Source organism: Halichoeres trimaculatus, unplaced genomic scaffold, assembly GCF_033239565.1.
Source record: "Halichoeres trimaculatus isolate MK-OKI-2021-1 unplaced genomic scaffold, fHalTri1.1 fHalTri1_scaffold_2, whole genome shotgun sequence".
Lineage (NCBI taxonomy): Eukaryota > Metazoa > Chordata > Actinopteri > Labriformes > Labridae > Halichoeres > Halichoeres trimaculatus.
The window spans coordinates 27,492,569-27,511,070 of record NW_027437180.1 but is presented as its reverse complement, the minus strand read 5'-3'; the positions used below and the strand labels follow the sequence as shown (position 1 = coordinate 27,511,070).

The 18,502-nt window shown below is 38.4% G+C and overlaps 2 protein-coding genes across 2 annotated transcripts in view; one reads left to right on the top strand and one right to left on the bottom strand.

Annotated features, from left to right (window-relative positions):
* npnta (nephronectin a) overlaps positions 1–7,790 on the top strand; it is a 60,480-nt gene extending 52,690 nt beyond the window's left edge. Inside the window, exons 10-12 of the mRNA XM_074663903.1 lie at positions 558–656; positions 2,873–3,132; positions 3,843–7,790. Of these exons, the coding sequence (XP_074520004.1) occupies positions 558–656; positions 2,873–3,132; positions 3,843–3,953 (470 nt within the window). The 3' untranslated portion in view covers positions 3,954–7,790. The remainder of the gene's footprint in view (positions 1–557; positions 657–2,872; positions 3,133–3,842) is intronic.
* Positions 7,791–10,417: 2,627 nt separating this feature from the next.
* Positions 10,418–17,905, bottom strand: LOC141805351 (arachidonate 12-lipoxygenase, 12R-type-like). The gene is made up of 15 exons (XM_074690363.1): positions 17,787–17,905; positions 17,461–17,648; positions 16,738–16,942; positions 16,559–16,640; positions 16,243–16,365; positions 15,998–16,101; positions 15,743–15,909; positions 14,344–14,487; positions 13,918–14,121; positions 13,752–13,838; positions 13,371–13,540; positions 12,588–12,709; positions 12,327–12,427; positions 12,042–12,212; positions 10,418–11,875 (listed from the first exon to the last, which is right to left on the bottom strand). The coding sequence occupies exons 2-15, from the start codon at positions 17,611–17,613 to the stop codon at positions 11,696–11,698; spliced, it is 2,013 nt and encodes a 670-aa protein (XP_074546464.1). The 5' UTR covers positions 17,614–17,648; positions 17,787–17,905; the 3' UTR covers positions 10,418–11,695.
* Between the last annotated feature and the right edge of the window lie 597 nt (positions 17,906–18,502).

Genomic DNA, 18,502 nt, shown 5'->3' with positions numbered 1-18,502 from the left:
GTTTTCATTGGCTCAGAAAATGAACTGAGAAGTGTTTTCAGGAAACCCTATTTCAGGGACAAAGTGATGGATGTTATTCTTATCTCAACCAATTTGCACAGCAATGCATGGATGATACTGCATCTAGTTTTCCTGCATTCTCTTAATGTTATTGTCGAGGCGTCATAGCTGAGATGAAAATCATCGCTCATTCAATATTTAGACACTCTGTCCTGTTTGTTATGTATTTTATGATTTGAGTGGAGTATGATTCAGTGATGACAGAGTTAAACACACGGAAAGCAGCAATTCTCCTGCAAATATTTGTGATTTTTTACATGAATGCATTCCCACTCAGGTTTCAATCAGCTCCCTTCCTCCTTGATTTTCCCTCAGTGTACCAGCTCTCCTCAGAGATTAGAACAAATGTTTACTCTTTTATTGTTTCATCAAAAGGTGCTCCTGCAGTTCTCTTACTCCTGGTTATGTATTGAGGCACACAGCAGGGCTACACAGAGATGACTGAAGGCTTTTCACATGTGTGCGCACTAAAAAGTGTGTGTTTTTTTCCCCATTAGAGTCTGGGTTTTTGAGCTGCTCCTTTGATGACGGTCTCTGTGGTTGGATCAGGGACAAAGATGGAGACCTGCACTGGGAGACGACGCCTGATCCATCAGGTAATTGAGGGCAGGGATCAACGATTCTCAATCAAGAAAAAGTGTTTATTTTAGCTCCAGTAAATGGAAATGAGAGCACTGAATTCCTCTGGTGACACGCTCAGACAACCACAGAGTAAGACAATCAAAGCAGCAAAATTTTGTTCAACTCAATTACAGGTCAAGATGAAAATGACTCGAGGGAAGTAGTTTGTCTTTTGTGCAGATTAGTGCTCCGCTCTACAAAGTGATGCAAATGAGAGGCGGATTACCCGGCCTGTCAGTGATACCTGTGGCTCACATTAAAAGGGAACACAACACTGTTTTTCTTTGGGTTCATACAGAGAGGAAATGTGATGTGTTATGAAGAGAGAGCTCAGTTAACAGAGTGTGAAGACTAAACAGTGCAGACGACTGAGCCTGTTTAAGCAACACTAACCACATCTGGCTTCCCCTGCCAAATGGCTCAGTCCTAGCAGTGACTAGCGTGTTTTCAGACATTCACCCTCTCCTCAGCCAAGTTTCTGCTCACTCATTAAAGAAAACAAAGCTTCTTTCCCAGACCTTTACAATTCCACTGACAATGTTGTACAGTGAAAAAGTTAAGAAGACAAACTGTCATATCAAACAATTATCCATTTATGCATTAGTTTGTAGATTTTTAACAGCTTCAGAAACATCATCATTGGGTTGTAAAGCATGTAAGTACTTATCTTGCTCTGACAAAGCGCTTTGTTTCTGCACAGCTTCGAAGTGACTCATATCTTATGCAGAGAATGTCTGTGGCCTACAGATTATTGGTATAACACCCCCTGTGGTTAAAAGCAGCCCTGCACACATCTGCTGGATAAGCAAGATGCATCACCATTAATCAGTTTTTACCTGGGGGCACTTTTACTTCTGAATTTTTAAAACTGTATATCGTTAATGTTACTAATTTATGCCTGAATTAATTTTCAAAAAATCAATTTGCCACTGGCAACTGGCTGTATTTTTAATGGCAAAAAATACTAAGTGTGTCATGCATTCTTTTTTTTTTTTTTTTTACATTTTATGTACCCCCCCCAAAAAAAAAAAAAAAAAAAACACACACACGCACACACACACACACACACAGACATAAAAAAAATCTTAATTTTTCACCTCCTTTGCTCTAAGTTTTTGTGTCTTTCATTTTTGTTTGTGCTGGTACCTAATTTCTAAAATATTTATTTACAAGTTTTTAATTCTCTCAAAAAATAATTAAAGCAGCTTCTTTTGGAAAGAAAGTTCTGCAGCCACAGACCCTGCCGTACGTGCGAAGGTTTGCGCAGGGATCGTTTCCGAAGTCAAACTTTTCTATAGTGTCAATAAAAAGACCTCTTCATATCAAGATGTGACAATTATATGCATTACACCAGGGATTTAAGCTTCTGCTTATTATTTTAGATGCAAACACTACCTATTGAAATCTTGTCCTTATTTTTTTACCTGTGACAGGAAAAACTCTATTTACCCTGAAGAACCTAGACCTGTTTTTCTCAAAAGAAATTATATATGAAATACTATAGATCAAGAGGATCACATGGATGGCTTTTTTTTTTTTTTTTAAGATACTGGCCCTTAATGTCAAAGCTCTATGATGTTTAAAAATGTCACATTGGATGTTCAGTTCTTGATTATTTATTTATTTATTTATTTATTTATTTATTTATTTATTTATTCATTCATTCATTCATTCATTCATTTATACATTTATTTATTTATTTATTTGTTTATTTATTTATCTATGGGGGAGGGGGGTAAATTAGATGTAATATGTAATTTATTTTTACTTAATTCAGTCATTCTTCTTTAACTTTAAGTTTCATGGCTTTTATTCCTCAGAAAAGAGACAGAACTCTGGGTCGAAAAGGAAACTAGGAGAGAGAGTGACATGTAATAAAGGGCTGCATACTGGAGTAAGACCAGCCAGTGCAGAAATAATTTAAAATAACAGAGTTGTAGCTTCAAAATAAAAATGTGATAAAATGTGAGGTTAAAAAAATGTAGATATCATTAACACCCTTTTTATATTATTATAAGTGAAATATAAACTATACATTAACCTGTAATTTGATAATTCACAAGTGTACTGCAGCCTGCAAAGTTGCAGCTGGGATATGTTGTGGGTCCAATTATTGATGGTAATCATAGTTCAGTGGATGATCAGTTAATTGTCACTGACTGATTGTAATAACTCTCACTTCCCTCCCCAGGTGGACGGTACCTCACCATTCCTGAGGTGGGAAACAAGAGGAACGGTCGTGGGGCTCGGCTGGTCCTCCCACTCACCCAGCCCTGGAACGACGGTAATCTGTGCCTGTCATTCCGTCACAAACTGGCTGGCCACCACGTGGGTATGCTGCAAGTGTTTGTAAAGAAGGGGAAGCAGTACAGTCCTGCAGTGTGGGGACGGACGGGAGGAAACGGCTGGAGGCACACACAGATCACGTTATGGGGCACAGGCCTGGAAAGTGTAAGTAAAAAAAGAAGGATGTACTAAAAAAAAAATAATTAAATTATATATTATAATTTCTGCAGATTTTTAGGACAAATCAGTCAGTCTCATGCATGTGAGTTAGAGCTCTTTTTGATTCAACTAAAGCAGGCACGATGTGTGCTGTGATATTCTATAGGATTACACCAATCCTGCACCTGCCATCAAATTTGTGAAGCAACACTTGAATGCGCTGGTAGTTAACAGACGAAACACAATTTATCCAACTCTCCAAGCCACAAGATGAAGTAAAAGACATTCATTTGATTATTTATTTATTTTGGCACCAGTAACACATAATAATGAATGCGTTTCTTCCTCCATTTATGATAAAATTCAGTAAAAAAAAATGTTGGGACGGCATGGTAGTTCATTTTTTCTGATCTCTGTTAACATTGTGAAGTAAGTATGGTATCTATTGTAGCCGTTTGATGAAAAGCTCTTTGAGGAGCCCCCCATCTGCCTCTTATTTTCCTATTCAGCCCTCTAGCTTTTGAGGAATTTATTAACCCTGCTTGAGGCAGTAGAGAAGAGAATTATTTGTATTTTGTTAATAAATAAATTTCAGCAACAGTCTGTTTCAAAGACTGCATTCAAAATTGATGAATTCTGTTTAAAATCAAAGAAAAAATTGTCATAACAAATCAGCAGCTGTTGATTATTGTGTACATGTTGCTGCTGTTCACCAGGTCATCCTTAAGGGGGAGCGTGGGCGGGGCAAGATTGGAGAGATGGCTGTGGACGACATCACTCTGAGGAAAGGCTCCTGCTCAGAGGAGCACAATCTGAGAAGACTCTGACTGACAGAAACATAACAAAAAAGGAGATCTGACTCTGTTGCGATAACCCCTCACTCTGCTTCCACCCACTCTTTGCAGCTCATCCCCTCCATCGTGTGAACAATAGACCCCAAAATTATGCGTCTGCAGCACAGAACAGTGGGTTTCTCCTTCTGTACTGACCATGAATAAAAAGACTGAATCAAATATCATGGTCAGGTCCCAGCAGCACAGCCTCATCTACTCCATCCCACTTTTGCTCCATCACCTTGTTACTCTGAAACCTGCATGTACCCACTTACAATGGAAATGTCCTCCACCTAACACAGCCAGGCACTCCTCCCGCCACACTGCTGAGAGACCCATTCTCACTTCATTTCTTCACGCAGAGAGGAGTCTGCTGTTATTTCCTTTTTTTTTTTCATTTTACCACAAGCAAATTCTTTATATTTACTCTGTGTTAAAGATGAGGCCTGGGTACATTTTGTGAGTGTTTTGATCAGCTAAATATCAGCAATGGTATATATTTCTTTAAAGGTTATAGTATCTTTTCTTTTAAAAGTTTAAAAGGAGAAATTGTTTTGTCATGACTGCTTACCAGACTCTGAATCTAATAGATCCATGATTAAAAAATCCAAATTTAAAGACAGCTTTTCCCTGCTTTGGTAGGTTGAGTTTGTTTTTGCTTTTTCAACTCTTATACAGCACCATTTTGACTGAAGCAGAGATGCTTTTGTTCTGTTGTCACGGTATTTCAAAGGTTCCTTTGGTTGAAAAGTGTTTGAAAAAGAACTTTTCCCACCCTGATCTTTTTGCTGAAACTGCCTAAAGTTGTTCAAATTCTCATGTTTATGTTTTTCAGATACTTGAAATATGTCAAACAGAACTGTGTTTGATTTTTGACACAAACAAATCAACATTTACTTTCTATTATGCAGTATGTGCTTTGTTATATTAAGTGCGGTTTGTTACAAAAAGGATGCCAACAACTTTTTAGGCTTTCACCAATTGTATTATTGTAAATGTAGCTGTGTGTACATATTCTCAAGTCCTACAATCCCATTTGTTATGTGGTTTATACGTTATGTAATTTCATTCATGAGTATTGATTGGTTTCAAGTGATCATTTCGTTTTAATTGAAGAACATGTATACAGATGGAAACCTCGTGTTACAGTGCACAAATGTGTTGTCCATATGGGTATAAGGTATATTGCTACGTTTGTAACCTGCACATATGCATACTGTATGCTGTGATAATGAAGGGCATCGGCTGGAGTATTAAGGTTTCTGTATGCATGGGTGCATTCACCAAATTCAGATTTATTCTGACCAGTATGTAAATAAAACACATTTGACTGACATGTCAGTGAAAAAAGCATGAAACTCCTCACCTGCTTTCCATATTTCACAGTAATAGAAAGAAAAGCTCAAGCAAGACTTTTTTAAAGGGATCCAAAAAAGTTTCAAACTATAAGTGGCGCTGTCGAGCTACAATTTGAGGTGCTAGTTCCCTTGTTGAAGACACATGCAGGTCAAGAGCATGAGAATTAACAAAAAGAGCTGGTTAAATTGTGATGCGAAGGAGATTAAAAGGGAAGGCAGAGAAAGGCAGCTTTAAATGAAATACAAATGTAGATTTTAAAACATCTAGAAGTCAATTAATCCATTCAGATGTAAATACAAAAAATCTATTTGAAATTGTTGATGACACACCAAATTTGAGGAAATGAAAGGTCAGAAGAACACTTTTACTTCATTGACTTTCAGGAGCAAAAGACAGAGACTGGAGTTTGCTTAAAGTGTCTGAATAGGGATTAGGATTAGGATTACAGCTCAGGTTAATGAGATTTGGAACTGGGTTCATTTAATGTTAGAGCCAAATCCTAATCATCAGCTCTGGCTCTCAAAAGGTAACAAATAATATGTTACAAGCAGGCAATAAACTTAACCTCCAAACACTCTGAAATTATCACTGACCCCAACCCTACCCCCCAATTTGTAAAACAACCCTCACCCCCAACAAACCCCTAACCCTCTCAAATTGACTCTAAACATAAACCCTTGAAGTAACCCTAACCCTAACCCCAAACCATCAAAGTAACTCTAACCCCTCAACCTAATTAAATAACCTTGACCTTCACCTCTTAAAAATAACACTCACCTCCCAACACTTTACCCTCCAAAACCTCTACAACAACCCACCACCACCTCCAAACCCCCACCCTCTAAAGCCTTTAGAGACAACCTTAACCCATAACTCCAGAAAATGGCCCTACTAGCCCCAACTTTCTGAATTGAATCCCAAACCTCTTAAACCCTTCAAACCTGCAGTTCATGGGGCAGGTTCCAGCTTTTAAGTATTACGTATCAGGATTTATCGTCATACCGATCTTACTTTATTAGAACAAATAGCTGCCGAGGTGTGTCTTATTTCGCTAGCTGTACAAGGTGTTCATATGTACTTAAATTTCTCACATTGCTTTCTGAAGTAAGGCTCAATGTGAACTTCACAATAATACATGCAAATTATATTCATAGTTCAAAGTCAGCCTACATCATCACATGAGCTGCCATTTGGGAAAACTCAATTGAAAATGTTAAATGTTAGGGTGTTAGAAATAAGGCATTGAGGTTAGAAATTGTTTTGGGGGGAGGGCGGTGGTCCTGAGGGTTTGCAGTTCAGTTTGTGTCAGTGAAGGGTTAGGGTTAGACAGACCACAAGTCAACCAAATCAACTTGGCAATTAGAGATTGCTTTGTGAAACTGATGCACCAGGAGATTTGTGTTATTTTATGCATATGAAAAACCCAAGGAATCAGGTATTATGAATGTAACTGAAACTTAACACATTATATGTGAGACATTGAATAGCCCCTTACAGAGCACGATAGTTTCCACAGCAAGAAAGGTTTATAAAATAGAAGAAAAGAGAAAATGTTCTCTGTGGATGACAGGTGTGACCTAATGATGGAGTGCAAACCACTTCCAGTCTGTGGGCTAGTAAAGGGTAGAAGGACGCCTCGTCATATTCAATGTTTCCTATTCCTCACAGACATACAAAGATATATTTTCTTTATTTATACCATGGCCATGGAGCATAATTGGGTCTACAGGATGGCAGGTAGGTGATAAAACTGAAGAATAGGAAGCCTCAAACTGTTTCAGCTTTCGATTCAATCACAAATATATAAAACTGTGCAGTATATATCAAAAAACAATACTCATCCTTCATTTCACATTTGTTCAACATTTGCCTCTGAACTATCTGGGTTTTACTTTCTGATATAATACAGACCCTCAGTCTTTTGTATTAGTTATGGCCCAGTAAGCAAGAAAAAGCAAACAGGGAGATTGTCTCTCTTACCTTGTCCTTCATCATATCCACAATTACTTCATTATGAATTAAAACACAAAACAGAACAATAAGCCAGTGGGTGTCCTCACTGCAACTGAATTAAACCTGAATAAAGTTTTTACAAGTTTGTCTTTGGTGAACTTTTAATTTACACCTCCAGTCAATTGGAAAACGTGTGATGACCTCAAAGGGACACTAACAATTGATGTTTTCACTCTTTCCCATGCTCTTGCCCCCATGACTTTCTCTCTGTCCCTCACACACACACACGAAGTCACAGAAAATAAGTCAAATATTTGTTTACCCAGTCCCGACCTTACCTTTGATACTGGAACCAGTCTCAAAACAAATGATTCTCCAAAGTACTTTTACTGACCTATGATGAAATACCTTGAAAAAAAAAATCCCTTTACCCGCAGGGCAAAATATTTGGGACAAAGAGGGCAAGCAGTCTTTTTATTAAGATAAACCACCAAAGCAGAGAGGGATTCAAAGGCCAGAGGCAATATCTCACACAAATGTGTGTACTCGTCTGTACTTTCGTGTTCATGTTTATGTCCTCTCAGTAGATCTCATTTCACTGTGAGCAAAGATAGCAACAAATCTGCCATTTTCCTCTGACATTTCTCAGAATTTTGGTCACATTCAACCTGTAAATTAGCAGGGATAAATATAAATAGTGAAAAATATCAAAAATCTTTTTGTTTCATAGAGGTGCATACAGGATGTAACCTGTCTGGAAAAAAAAAAAAAAGATCCCTCTGAACTCCTTTACGCTTGTTACAAGGTAACAAGAAATCCATCAGGGCTAATGGCAGATTAATGGGTGTCATAGGAGAAGATAAATGATGAAGTGGAACATAAGGGGTTATTTCCAGAGCTACACTGTATTGATGTCCTTCATGGTGTATGAGAGCGAGGCACACAAGGACAAGCAAGGTTTATCTTTCAACCTCAATTTGTTGGATACCAAAGAGCTGAAATTAAAACGTGGTCCACTGCATAATCACTTGAATATTATTCATTATTTGAAGTCTTCAGTGTAATGTCACATAGCGATCTGAAGGGCATTTAACCACAATGAATCCATTTGGGTGTATTTTGCACATCAGTTTGAGGACATCATGTCAGTCTTATACCACTTAAACTTCTTTTTAGAGCAGCCTAAAAGGTTATGGTATAATGTTTTCGGGGTTTTTTTTTAGCAAACATAATGATTGATTGTTATAGGACAAATAGTTCAATGCATAGATTAATGCATCTCTGTTTGAATGAAAATTCCAAATTAAGCAGCTGTCACAGCAGACAACCTATTCTGCACTCAAAGAAAACAAATGCTGAAACGATTTGAGGGAGCAGATGGAAGTTGAAAAGCACCACTGATAGAAACTTGTTAGACATGCCCTCTGGAAAGGAGTCAGAGCTGGAAGAATCAGACTTCATTTTTTGGAAGAAAGTCTGAAAGCTCCTCAGTCTGCAATGTGCGTGGGTGAAGGAGATTGGATGGGAAATGCAGTTGGTTCATAACTTGACAAGCTGCCATGGCTGACACTGTTGTCTCAGCTCCGTCTAAACAGGGGGAGGCAGATTATATAAACTGAGATGTTCATTAACTAAATCAGGGTCAAAGGAGAAGAAAGTTGACATATTTTTCAAAAACTGTGTTGTATTGGTTTGCTTTAGACGACACATAGGGCCACAGTGCTACGTGGAGGGGTCCTTTCTCACCCTGTGGGAATTCTACTGCGCATAACCACCTGCTCACTTTACATTTTCCTGCTTATTTTCAGACTGCCATCCAAACGATAAGAACATTTTGCTGATCTTACAGCAGTTTTATTGATTTAAGAAGGATTTACTTACACAACTAAAAGGCAGTCCTTCAGACTTTACTGCTGGCAACTGTAATAAGGCGTTTAAATTTTTTATTTTGATTGATGCTGTCTTAACATTATTATGCTTCGTTTTGTTTTTTTGTTTTTTTAATTAAGCCACATGAAAGGTATAATTGGTAGTTTGATTTAGATACACTTTTTGTTATACAGGTTAAAATGATCTATATGTTCCGATGGCAAGCAATACATGGTGTGTTCTTAAATGAGAGCGAATAATATCCGCTATATAAAGCAGGAGAAAACCCAGGAAAACATCCGCCAATCACATTGATTATGATCCATTCTGTTAAACCAATCAAATCCCGTCCTGCCGTTTTGCCCTCCTCCTGCGCGTACATTTCACCGGCGCGCACTGCCCCTGACTCAGTGCGTGTTCCCGAGTTCAGCGATGTACAGGTTCGCACTCAGCAGAAAAATGGCAGAGAAACTACCCACACCCCAATTACTGATAACCGCTCCTCTGGCTAAACAGAGCAAGAAAAGTAAGACGGAGGCTTTCTTTTCTTTTTCTGTTCCCCTGCCTCTAACTGCTGCCCCTCTCGCTCGACCTCGGGCTTGTCCCCTGTGACCCGATGAGGTACTTGGCTCTGGGCTGTAGTCTGGATCAGTCTAATAAACTCTCACCACAGGGGCTCTGACAAGCAAAAAAATATTGTGATATTTAGTAAGTCCTAGAGAAAATGTACATGTACTATTTGTATCTTTTTTTCATGTCACAAGTAAAAGTGGATAATGCTAGCATGACAGTTGCGAGTACTAGCAAAAGTCACGTTAGTTTATTTGTTTTTTAGCTTTACATTTTAACAATTTGGTGTTACCTTACCTCTAAATGAGATATGAATCGACGTCATGCAAAACATAAAATGATGTGCTGAGAACGTCTTTCAGTCATTCACAATCATAGTTGCAAATCAGCAATGCTCGTGCATGTGAGCGGGGGCGTTGCTTTGGAGGAGCTTCAAGGGGAGGGAGAGGAGGGGCTAGGCGGAGTCCTGACGAGATGCTACTTTCAAATTCATGCTAGTTTTTCAGGACCGCCAACCCTGCCTTTAAATTTAACATTTGAATTTAATGATAAAGTCAAAGCATTTAGCCTACACCATGCCACAGTTCTTGGTATAAAATAATGTATTTTCTCTTGGTCTAAATTTGATCCACAACTTCTCGGGTAAATAATGAAACACAGAACATGCAGAGTTGTTCTTTATTAAAGCCCATAAGAAAATAGTCCTTTCAGGGGATTAACCTGATATGTTGTGTGTGATCTGATTGTCTCTGGAAACACAGAGTTTGTAACCGTTGTTACAAGATTTTTTGACCAATCAGAATCAAGTAAGTAGAAATCCAGGTATTAATGAGACAGCATACCAATGCCTCAAACTTTGGACCTATTTCAAAACTTGAAAACTTTATAAACAGGAACCACCCAGTTCAAAAGATCACCTTAAGGGAGCAGCCAACACCTGCTCAGTCTCATTTGTCACTAACTGAGAGTTCAACAGCCTCTGATTATACTCCTAAGAACACCAATATTTCTTCACTGTCATAAAAGAGAGAAAAAAAAAAACACCTGTAAGCGTTAAACAGCTGCAGAGAGAATACTGAACACTACAAACAAAAATACATCTGAGCAGTAAATGGACCGCAAAACAGCATGCAAGCAGCTCCAAAGACATCAAATGCCATTTGAGATATAAATGTTTTCAGCTGAATATTTGCTGTTAGAAGAACATAACTTCTATCAAGTGAGACAAACTGTTTGCTGCATGATTTTTTTTTTTTACATTGCTTCTGATCACCACACAAAGCAACTGTCAGAGTCAAGTATTTTGCTTCTGTTTTCTATCTCCCATTCTCATAGTCAAGTTTGAAGTTGCCAGAGAAGCTTAACAACTGCCACCTAATTTAATCATTGACAGAGATCAGTTGTGATTGCATGACACTGCAGTCATAAGGTTATAAATAACTGGTATAAAATCAGAACCTTATCAGCAATTACAGTCACAGAAAAAGGGAAGCTGAGGTACAGAGATCTGTACAAGAGGGATTAGTCAGAGAAGCATGACTCAACAGTTTAAGATTTCTGTTTTTGAAGGCTGATATATTTCCAATAAAGATATTACTGGTAACTACATTGAGCAAAACTGTTGCTAAAAAGACCGGTCAAATAGACTCACTGCTCACACAGCTGTGTTTGAGCTGAGCGAGGCTTTCCTAAGCGTAAGAGTTGTGTTGCACAGAGCTGTGTCTTGCATACAAATGCTTAAAATTGATTGGGTGAGTTTGCCCAGTGGCAAGTTGCCATGAGAAGGTTTGGAATGAGCTCTACACAATCACAGCACAGGCACGGTATAAACAGTTATCAGTAGACAGTTTAAAGACTAACTAGGCTAATTAGGATTCACTCATGAGGACTCAAGCCCTCTGGGCGTTGGAAAAGAGATGCCTTATCGGCAAACTGTCCGTAAACACAGTCAGGCAGTGAGGTCACACCTTCAGTCACTGAAGTATTCATATGGCAACACTGTTTTCCACCACTTTAGGGTCCATGTATGTGTATGGGATGTCCAGGCCCTTATTTCTACTTTTGATGGTTGTGCTCAAAATTTCAAGCTCTCCTTGAAAGTCCTGTATCAGCTTGCAGGGAACCTCCTCACAGAAATGGTCCTCTGGGTACTGTCCAAGAGCGACCTGACAAAATGTAACATGAGTCATCAGGATGAGGAATAACAACAACCATACTTCTTTTAGACACAAGGTCGACGTCAAGCTTGAATTTCATTCTTGTATCCAACATAGACGCGAGAAAGCATACTGACAAAATATAAGTTGTTTTTATGAAATCTTGGCTTCTTACAAAGTCAGAGGACTGCTTGCTGAGCAGCCACATGGTGGACATCCCCTGGGCTGTTGTGTTGACATCAGGGAACGTCTGCAGCATGGTGGCTTCACTTGTTGTCCCCTTTGTGGTAGGTGGAGCACGCTGCAGGGAGATGGGAGTGTTGGGCATCCAACCACCGTAGTCATACTACACGTGAAGGACAAAGATTAAGAAAGTGTTTATGTATCACAACATCAAAGATGATGAATCATTTACAAAACAACACCAACATATCATTCAGAGTACATAATAGTGATGTACCTGTCCAGAGTTGACAGCGGAGTGTTGGCCTGAGCAGGTGAAAATCACCATGACGACAAACTTTATTAGCTCGTCCAATGAGCCAAAACTTTGAGGTATTCCTGAAAATTCATCAAAAAACCAGCAACAATTATATCCCAAACATTAAAGATGAAGCCTATCTCACTGACAGATGTATCTAGCGTAGCAACAGATTTATGAAATCTGAGTTTTCTTCACAGGAAAAAAACAAAAAACAAAACAGATATCCTGTAAGCACACCTGTGCTCTGGTTTGAGAGGAATCCATGCTCAAAGATGTCTTGAACCCACTTCTGCAGTTCAGAGTCTTTGCAAACCTCTTCATCTGTTTTGTAGTAATGACAGATCACTCCCCTCACAAACCTTTAAAGACAGCAAAGCCTGGATTAAATTAAATTAAAATCATGAAAAGTTTTGTCAACTCCTACAGGTATCAATACCTGACATTTCAAATTCTCAACTTGTAAACTCATAGAAAATACAGTTTTACTGGTTATGTCCTGCTGATTTTCCCTGTTGTTTACAAACAGTATCAACATGGAATACATGTGATAAGGTGGTAAAAATGCTTGGTTAAAAAAAAAAAAAAGACTTATGATAAAGTTGTTTAATTTGTTAGAGGTCAGGGTTGAAGTATTTGTGTTATTGAGAATTAAATCACTGAATTTTCTGCCAGCACTGTCCTCTTACTGGTGGAATCTTGTTTTATTTTCTTGGTTATCACTTTGACACTCCAAACATTATTTGTTGAAGGTGGTGAGGCCAGTTTCTGCAGAGCTGCCAGACACATTTTAACAGCCCACAGAGCTTGGCTTAGTTCACATGTGCTTCTGTAACATGTAAAAATATTACTTTTTGGGCACCTTGGCACTGTGAGGACTTTATGCTGCTAGTTATGCCCGGCAGTAGGAATGAGCCAAGCCTTAAAACTAGAGTAATATAACTTCTTTTTATTTCTTGTCTTTCTCACTACAGAAAACAGAAATAACAACCTATATTATTGTCCTAGGTCTGCTTTACATACCTGTGGATGATATCCCAAAGCTTGAGTCCATCATCCCTGTAGTAGAAGTTGGGCACATCATCCAGCCCACGTTCATGAATGTCGTCTGGTATGCAGAGGGAGGTGTACGTCATTTCAGACAGGGATCTCTTCAGAATTGTGATCATACCCTCTCCACCAGATGCTGCAAACTATCAACAATCAAAATGGCGAAGAGTTATTCAGAATAATGAGAATAACACAGTTCACAATGTGTTAAAAACCACAACATAACTAAGGGTAAAGGGTCCAAATATTATAAATCGGCAAAAATGGTCTTCAAAACCAAACACTGTGCAAATTCAAAAGAACAGCATAAATAATTGTGTTCCTGTTGGTCACCATACAATGCTCTATTTGTACCTGAGTGAAAACTCCAGACTCTGAGATCAGAGCAAGTCGAGCCAAGAAGTTGATCTGCAGTGTGTAGCGAGTGTGAGGGACGAGGAGCTGGAGGAAAGACGGAGTGTTGTTCATTATAGTTTTATTTGTATAGCATTAGTTAGAGAGACCAATGTTCAACATATACCTTGTAGAGTGGATGCACCATGGGCACATTGCGCAGCAGAGACACAGCAAAGACTTCAGCCAGCAGGTGAGTGCGCAGCAGGTGAACATTGAGTTGATGTTCATTGAAATCTGCACCTCTCGCAAAAATCTTGGCCATCAACCAGTCATACTCAGAATCAGCAGGAACAAAGATGGGATTGTCATCTCCTGGTGTCTGCTTCAGCTACAGAAGAAGTTAAATATTGATGATAGATAGTTTGAGGATATAAAAAAGTTCAGTGTTTAAACATTCCTATCAAGGTTATCTACCCAATGCTCTTTGACAAACAGTCAACCCAATTTATCTAGCAGTAAATCTCATCACAGCTGGATTCTAAAATTCATATTGGATGTGCCTTATCGGTTCAAGGTTCAACTCAAGCATTGATAGTTGGGTCAGTCTCACCTGAATGGCGATTGGCATCAGTTTATCATCAGGAGTTTTGTGGAGCAGTACTAGGGGAGCCATCAGGTACTGCTTCTTTCCATTGATGACGTTGGGTTTCACTCCATCAATACGCTTATAGTCGCACAGGAATATGTTGCCTTTCTGAGAAAATTCCAAACAATCAAATTTATTTCATTGGCAATGAATGAGGCAACTCAAATTTTCCATGTGTACTGCTCAAAGAAACTGTGCTGCAAAACATAGCAATATAACACTAATGTGTTTCTGCAGTGTGTGCTGTATTTGCTTGATGGCTAACACAGGCAATGCATCAGTAAAGCCAAAAACTTTTGAGAAGAAAAATAGAACTGTATCGCAACTTCAGGAACTCTCACAATCTTAACACAAAGAAGTCCAAAACTTATACAGCAGTTAAACCATCATGGAAATCATAAAGTGCTTTAGAAAAATAGGCTTCAATGAATTTACTAATTTCAGAACTTAAATGGGAAAGAATTCTGAAGGCATTGCATGGTGGAAATAATATTGCTTTATAATGTAAAGAAAAAACTTTCTAATCTCTAGTTTTGGTAAAACCGGGTCAAATTATATAACTTTCATCCCCAATTGTACTCCTTCACTTACTGCCCTCAATTTTCTGTGAAGTTGTACTTATCAGGCCTTGGCCATTAATAGACTAAAGATGGGTTCAGCAGCGAGGCTTTGGCAGGGATCTTAGAGGGTTTAGCCTGATGGTACATGAAGCCAAACCAAGCCAAATAAACAAATAAACAAATAAAAAACACCTCTTGGCAACATAACACCTGTTGCTGACCTGGCACCTGTTAATCTTTGGGACTGTTTGTCCTCCTTTGTACTCCTTTAAGGCCTTGGCCACTTCTCCTGTTGTGACTTATTTGGGTTGGAACATAGAAACAGAGCCAAGACTTCACTGAGTGGCAATGAATTATTGTTTCTTACATTTTTGTCAAATTTATTTGGCAGCTTTTGAGAAAAAAAAGATACTTTATGGACGTCTTTCAGAAATTTTGCAAAATGGCCCAGAAGTGTAAAACTGGAATGCATATGTGACACATTAAGATTCACAAAAATCTCTTTCATTGTCCTGGTGTAAACCTAGCAGGAAGTCAGCAGTTTTCTATTGATTTTCAAAATAATGCATTTGCCATTTACAGGATCCATATTTGAACAAACTCTCCATAAGGGTAAATGTTCCTATAATTTGTATTGTTTCTGAAATTACAACACATTTCTATACCTGAAGTCTGTGACTTGCTGCAGGTATTTTCTTAGTTAAACACATATTGCAGTTTCACTGTTCGCTTAAACAAAGAACATCAGTGTTATTATGTGATTGTCAATAGAATGAACTAACTGCAGAAAAAACTATGAATACCTGCATTTCGTCATTTAAACAACCTCCACCACGAAGGAACACCATCTCATCAGTAACGGGGAAGTTCTCAGGCAGGGTTGAACACTTTCGAATCAAACTTGGGTTGACACCATTAAGATACTGGTAGCCAAAAAAGGCATCGTCCTTCCAGTGACGCTGAACATACTCTGGAAGATAAGAAAAGTTTACTAAAGTCTAAATCTTTAACATATATATAAGTAGATTCCAAAGATTTTTAAATGTGCTTGGGGGTACCTGATATGTCTGTTTTTTTGTTGCAGAAAACTTTTCTTATAGCATCAACGTTGGACCAGTTCTCCTTGTTTAAAGTTAGTCCCTTCAGATTCAGCTCAACAAGCCTACGTTACCAAAAGAAAGAGTTTTAAAATCAGAATTTTTAAAGAATAAAAAAGAACATAGTAGCTCCTTAAGCTCAAATGTGTCTGGATAGTTTTTTCAAAGATCTGAAAAACTGCCTCTGATTATTCTAAGGGCCTTACCCAGTAGATGCAGTCAAGAGAAATTCTTTAGACTTGGTGAAAGAGAAGCGGATCTCATATGGCAAAGAATCAGGGCAGTCTGCTTTCATGCAGTGTGGTAGTCCCTCTTTATAAACATCCCATCTAGGAAAAAAAAAATCATGAACTGGTTGGGATTGGTTTTATTGTTTGAATAAAAAAAGTATTGCACTTTAAATGAAAAGATGTTGCTAAGGAACTGGGATTAAAGTAACCCACAACAAACAGGTAAGTTTGCGTGTCTGACTTGAACAATATTATGGGTTTTGCGTTTGTGGAATGCAGGACATGAACGCACCTGTACAGCTCCTCTCTCAGCTTCAGCTCCTTCTCTCTGCAGTACTTGCCAAGATGATGATTGTCATCAAAGATTCTAAGGGCTAAGGAAAATATTTTGACTTAGCCTTTCCTGCTTAGTGCAGTCAAAGAAAGGAAAAAAAATTAGCAGCTACAACAAGCGAGTAAAGCTCCACTTACCCGTTGCTTCTCTAAACAGGTGAACCTCACAACCAGCAATCCAGCGGTAGATGGGAAAGGTGTATGTGTCTCCTTCTGGGGATTTTATTTTAATCTTACTGGGGAACCAGTTGTCCTCTGGAAACAATGGCAGAGGCTTTTTGTCAAGTTCAATCAGCACCAGCTTGCCAAGGGAGGTGGGGCAGGACACTGAAAATTTAGAGTCCTGCACACAAAGAGAGGTGAGAGAAGAGAGTGCTCAGACTGCAGGGCTATGCAGGGCTAGTGGTAATGCAGGTATTACAGTTTAATTTAATCAATCCTATTTCTTTGTGCTTTTAGTATTACATGCTGGATCCGGGGTTGCGCTTTATGCTACTCATAATTGCAGAGAGCCTTTTGTTTGCAAAGACAGAAACCGATCAGAAATTCATTTTGCATTCAACACATCAGCTTTGCTCTATTTCCCTCAATTAATTTTCAATCTAGGTAAATGGAAAATAGTTAAATAAACGGATGAATTTTGTACTATATTAAAATGTGGTCCATAAAGAGTCTGATTCATGAATGATTTTTTTTTTTTTAACAAAATAAACACAAAAGAGACAAATAGACCTGATACATCAAACTGTGTGATGATACTGGTGTTTTTATCCTGTTTGAAATGATAATTCCTGCAGAATGATCACAGATTACAGGCTAAATAATTCAACATTAAGAAATCCAGTAATAATCCAGACTTACAGCCCCCAGGTAGAACGTAGCTGATCCTTTGATGCTGGTGAGCCAGGTTCGCTTACTCTCCCCATCTTCACCCACCAGCTTAATGAACACATTGTTCGTGGTGGGGGCCTGAGCAAAGTTTGAAGTGGAAACAGTCACTTGGTACTTCACCATATTGGCTTTGAGAAGCAGCTCAACCCTGATGGAGGCTACAAAAGTAAATGAACAGAAGTTGACATTGATATGTAAACAAAAAATAAGGAGATATTTGAGCAATTCATTTTTGAAGCACAGCAAAAAAAAGCATTTATTTTTTTATTTGTTTAAACCATTCCCAGCCTTCTTACCTTACAAGCAGCCTCCAGAAAACATGTGTGTGCAGAGTTAACTTGGCTTTTATGCATACACAGCAGCAACAGGGGTGTGTCTGTGATTGATGCCAATCCGAAGTTCATGTAAGTTAAAATTCATCCACAGTTCTCATAGTTGCTCCGCCCACTGTTTGAGCTTAAATACAAAAATCGGGCCAGGGGGTGTCAACCTTTTTTGTTTTCTTTAATTCCTCAACAAAGATAAGTCTGAACATGTGAACTACATAAAAGCATTACCTTACAGTAGATGGAAAATTTCCAGTACTAATCAAAATGCATGGGTGTGCTCTATCACAGTGTAGTCATTCTATTTCAGTTTTAGTAAAGTAAAAAAAAAACAAATGTGTAGCACCTTTTGAACTGAAAGTTCAACAAAGCTGAAGGTATAATTTAAAGTCAAACATCACATTTTTACAGCAGTAGGTCAATAAGTCATGTTGACAATGTAATGATGAAATACACACTGAGCAGCAAGAAGTATTATGCTGAGGCAGAGACAAAACTGTCACAGATGATATTGCAAAATCTCCCTCAAACAACTGTCGCAGGAAAACAAAGGGCCCTTTTCATGTGATGAGACGTAAAGACATAAAACAAGTCTGCTTTTGATAGCAGCTAAAATGTTATCTCTTTTATTACAATAAAAGGATAAAAGTCATTGTGGCAAGCACTTATAAAGATTTTATTACTCA

Excerpts from the sequence above, each read along its gene's own strand:
- LOC141805351 (XM_074690363.1), bottom strand. The coding sequence starts at position 17,613 with ATGGTGAAGTACCAAGTGACTGTTTCCACTTCAAACTTTGCTCAGGCC. Across the intron at positions 12,428-12,587 it reads CCTCTCAAACCAGAGCACAG|GAATACCTCAAAGTTTTGGC; the intron begins GTGTGCTTACAG and ends ATGAATTTTCAG. Across the intron at positions 12,213-12,326 it reads CCGCTGTCAACTCTGGACAG|TATGACTACGGTGGTTGGAT; the intron begins GTACATCACTAT and ends CTTCACGTGTAG.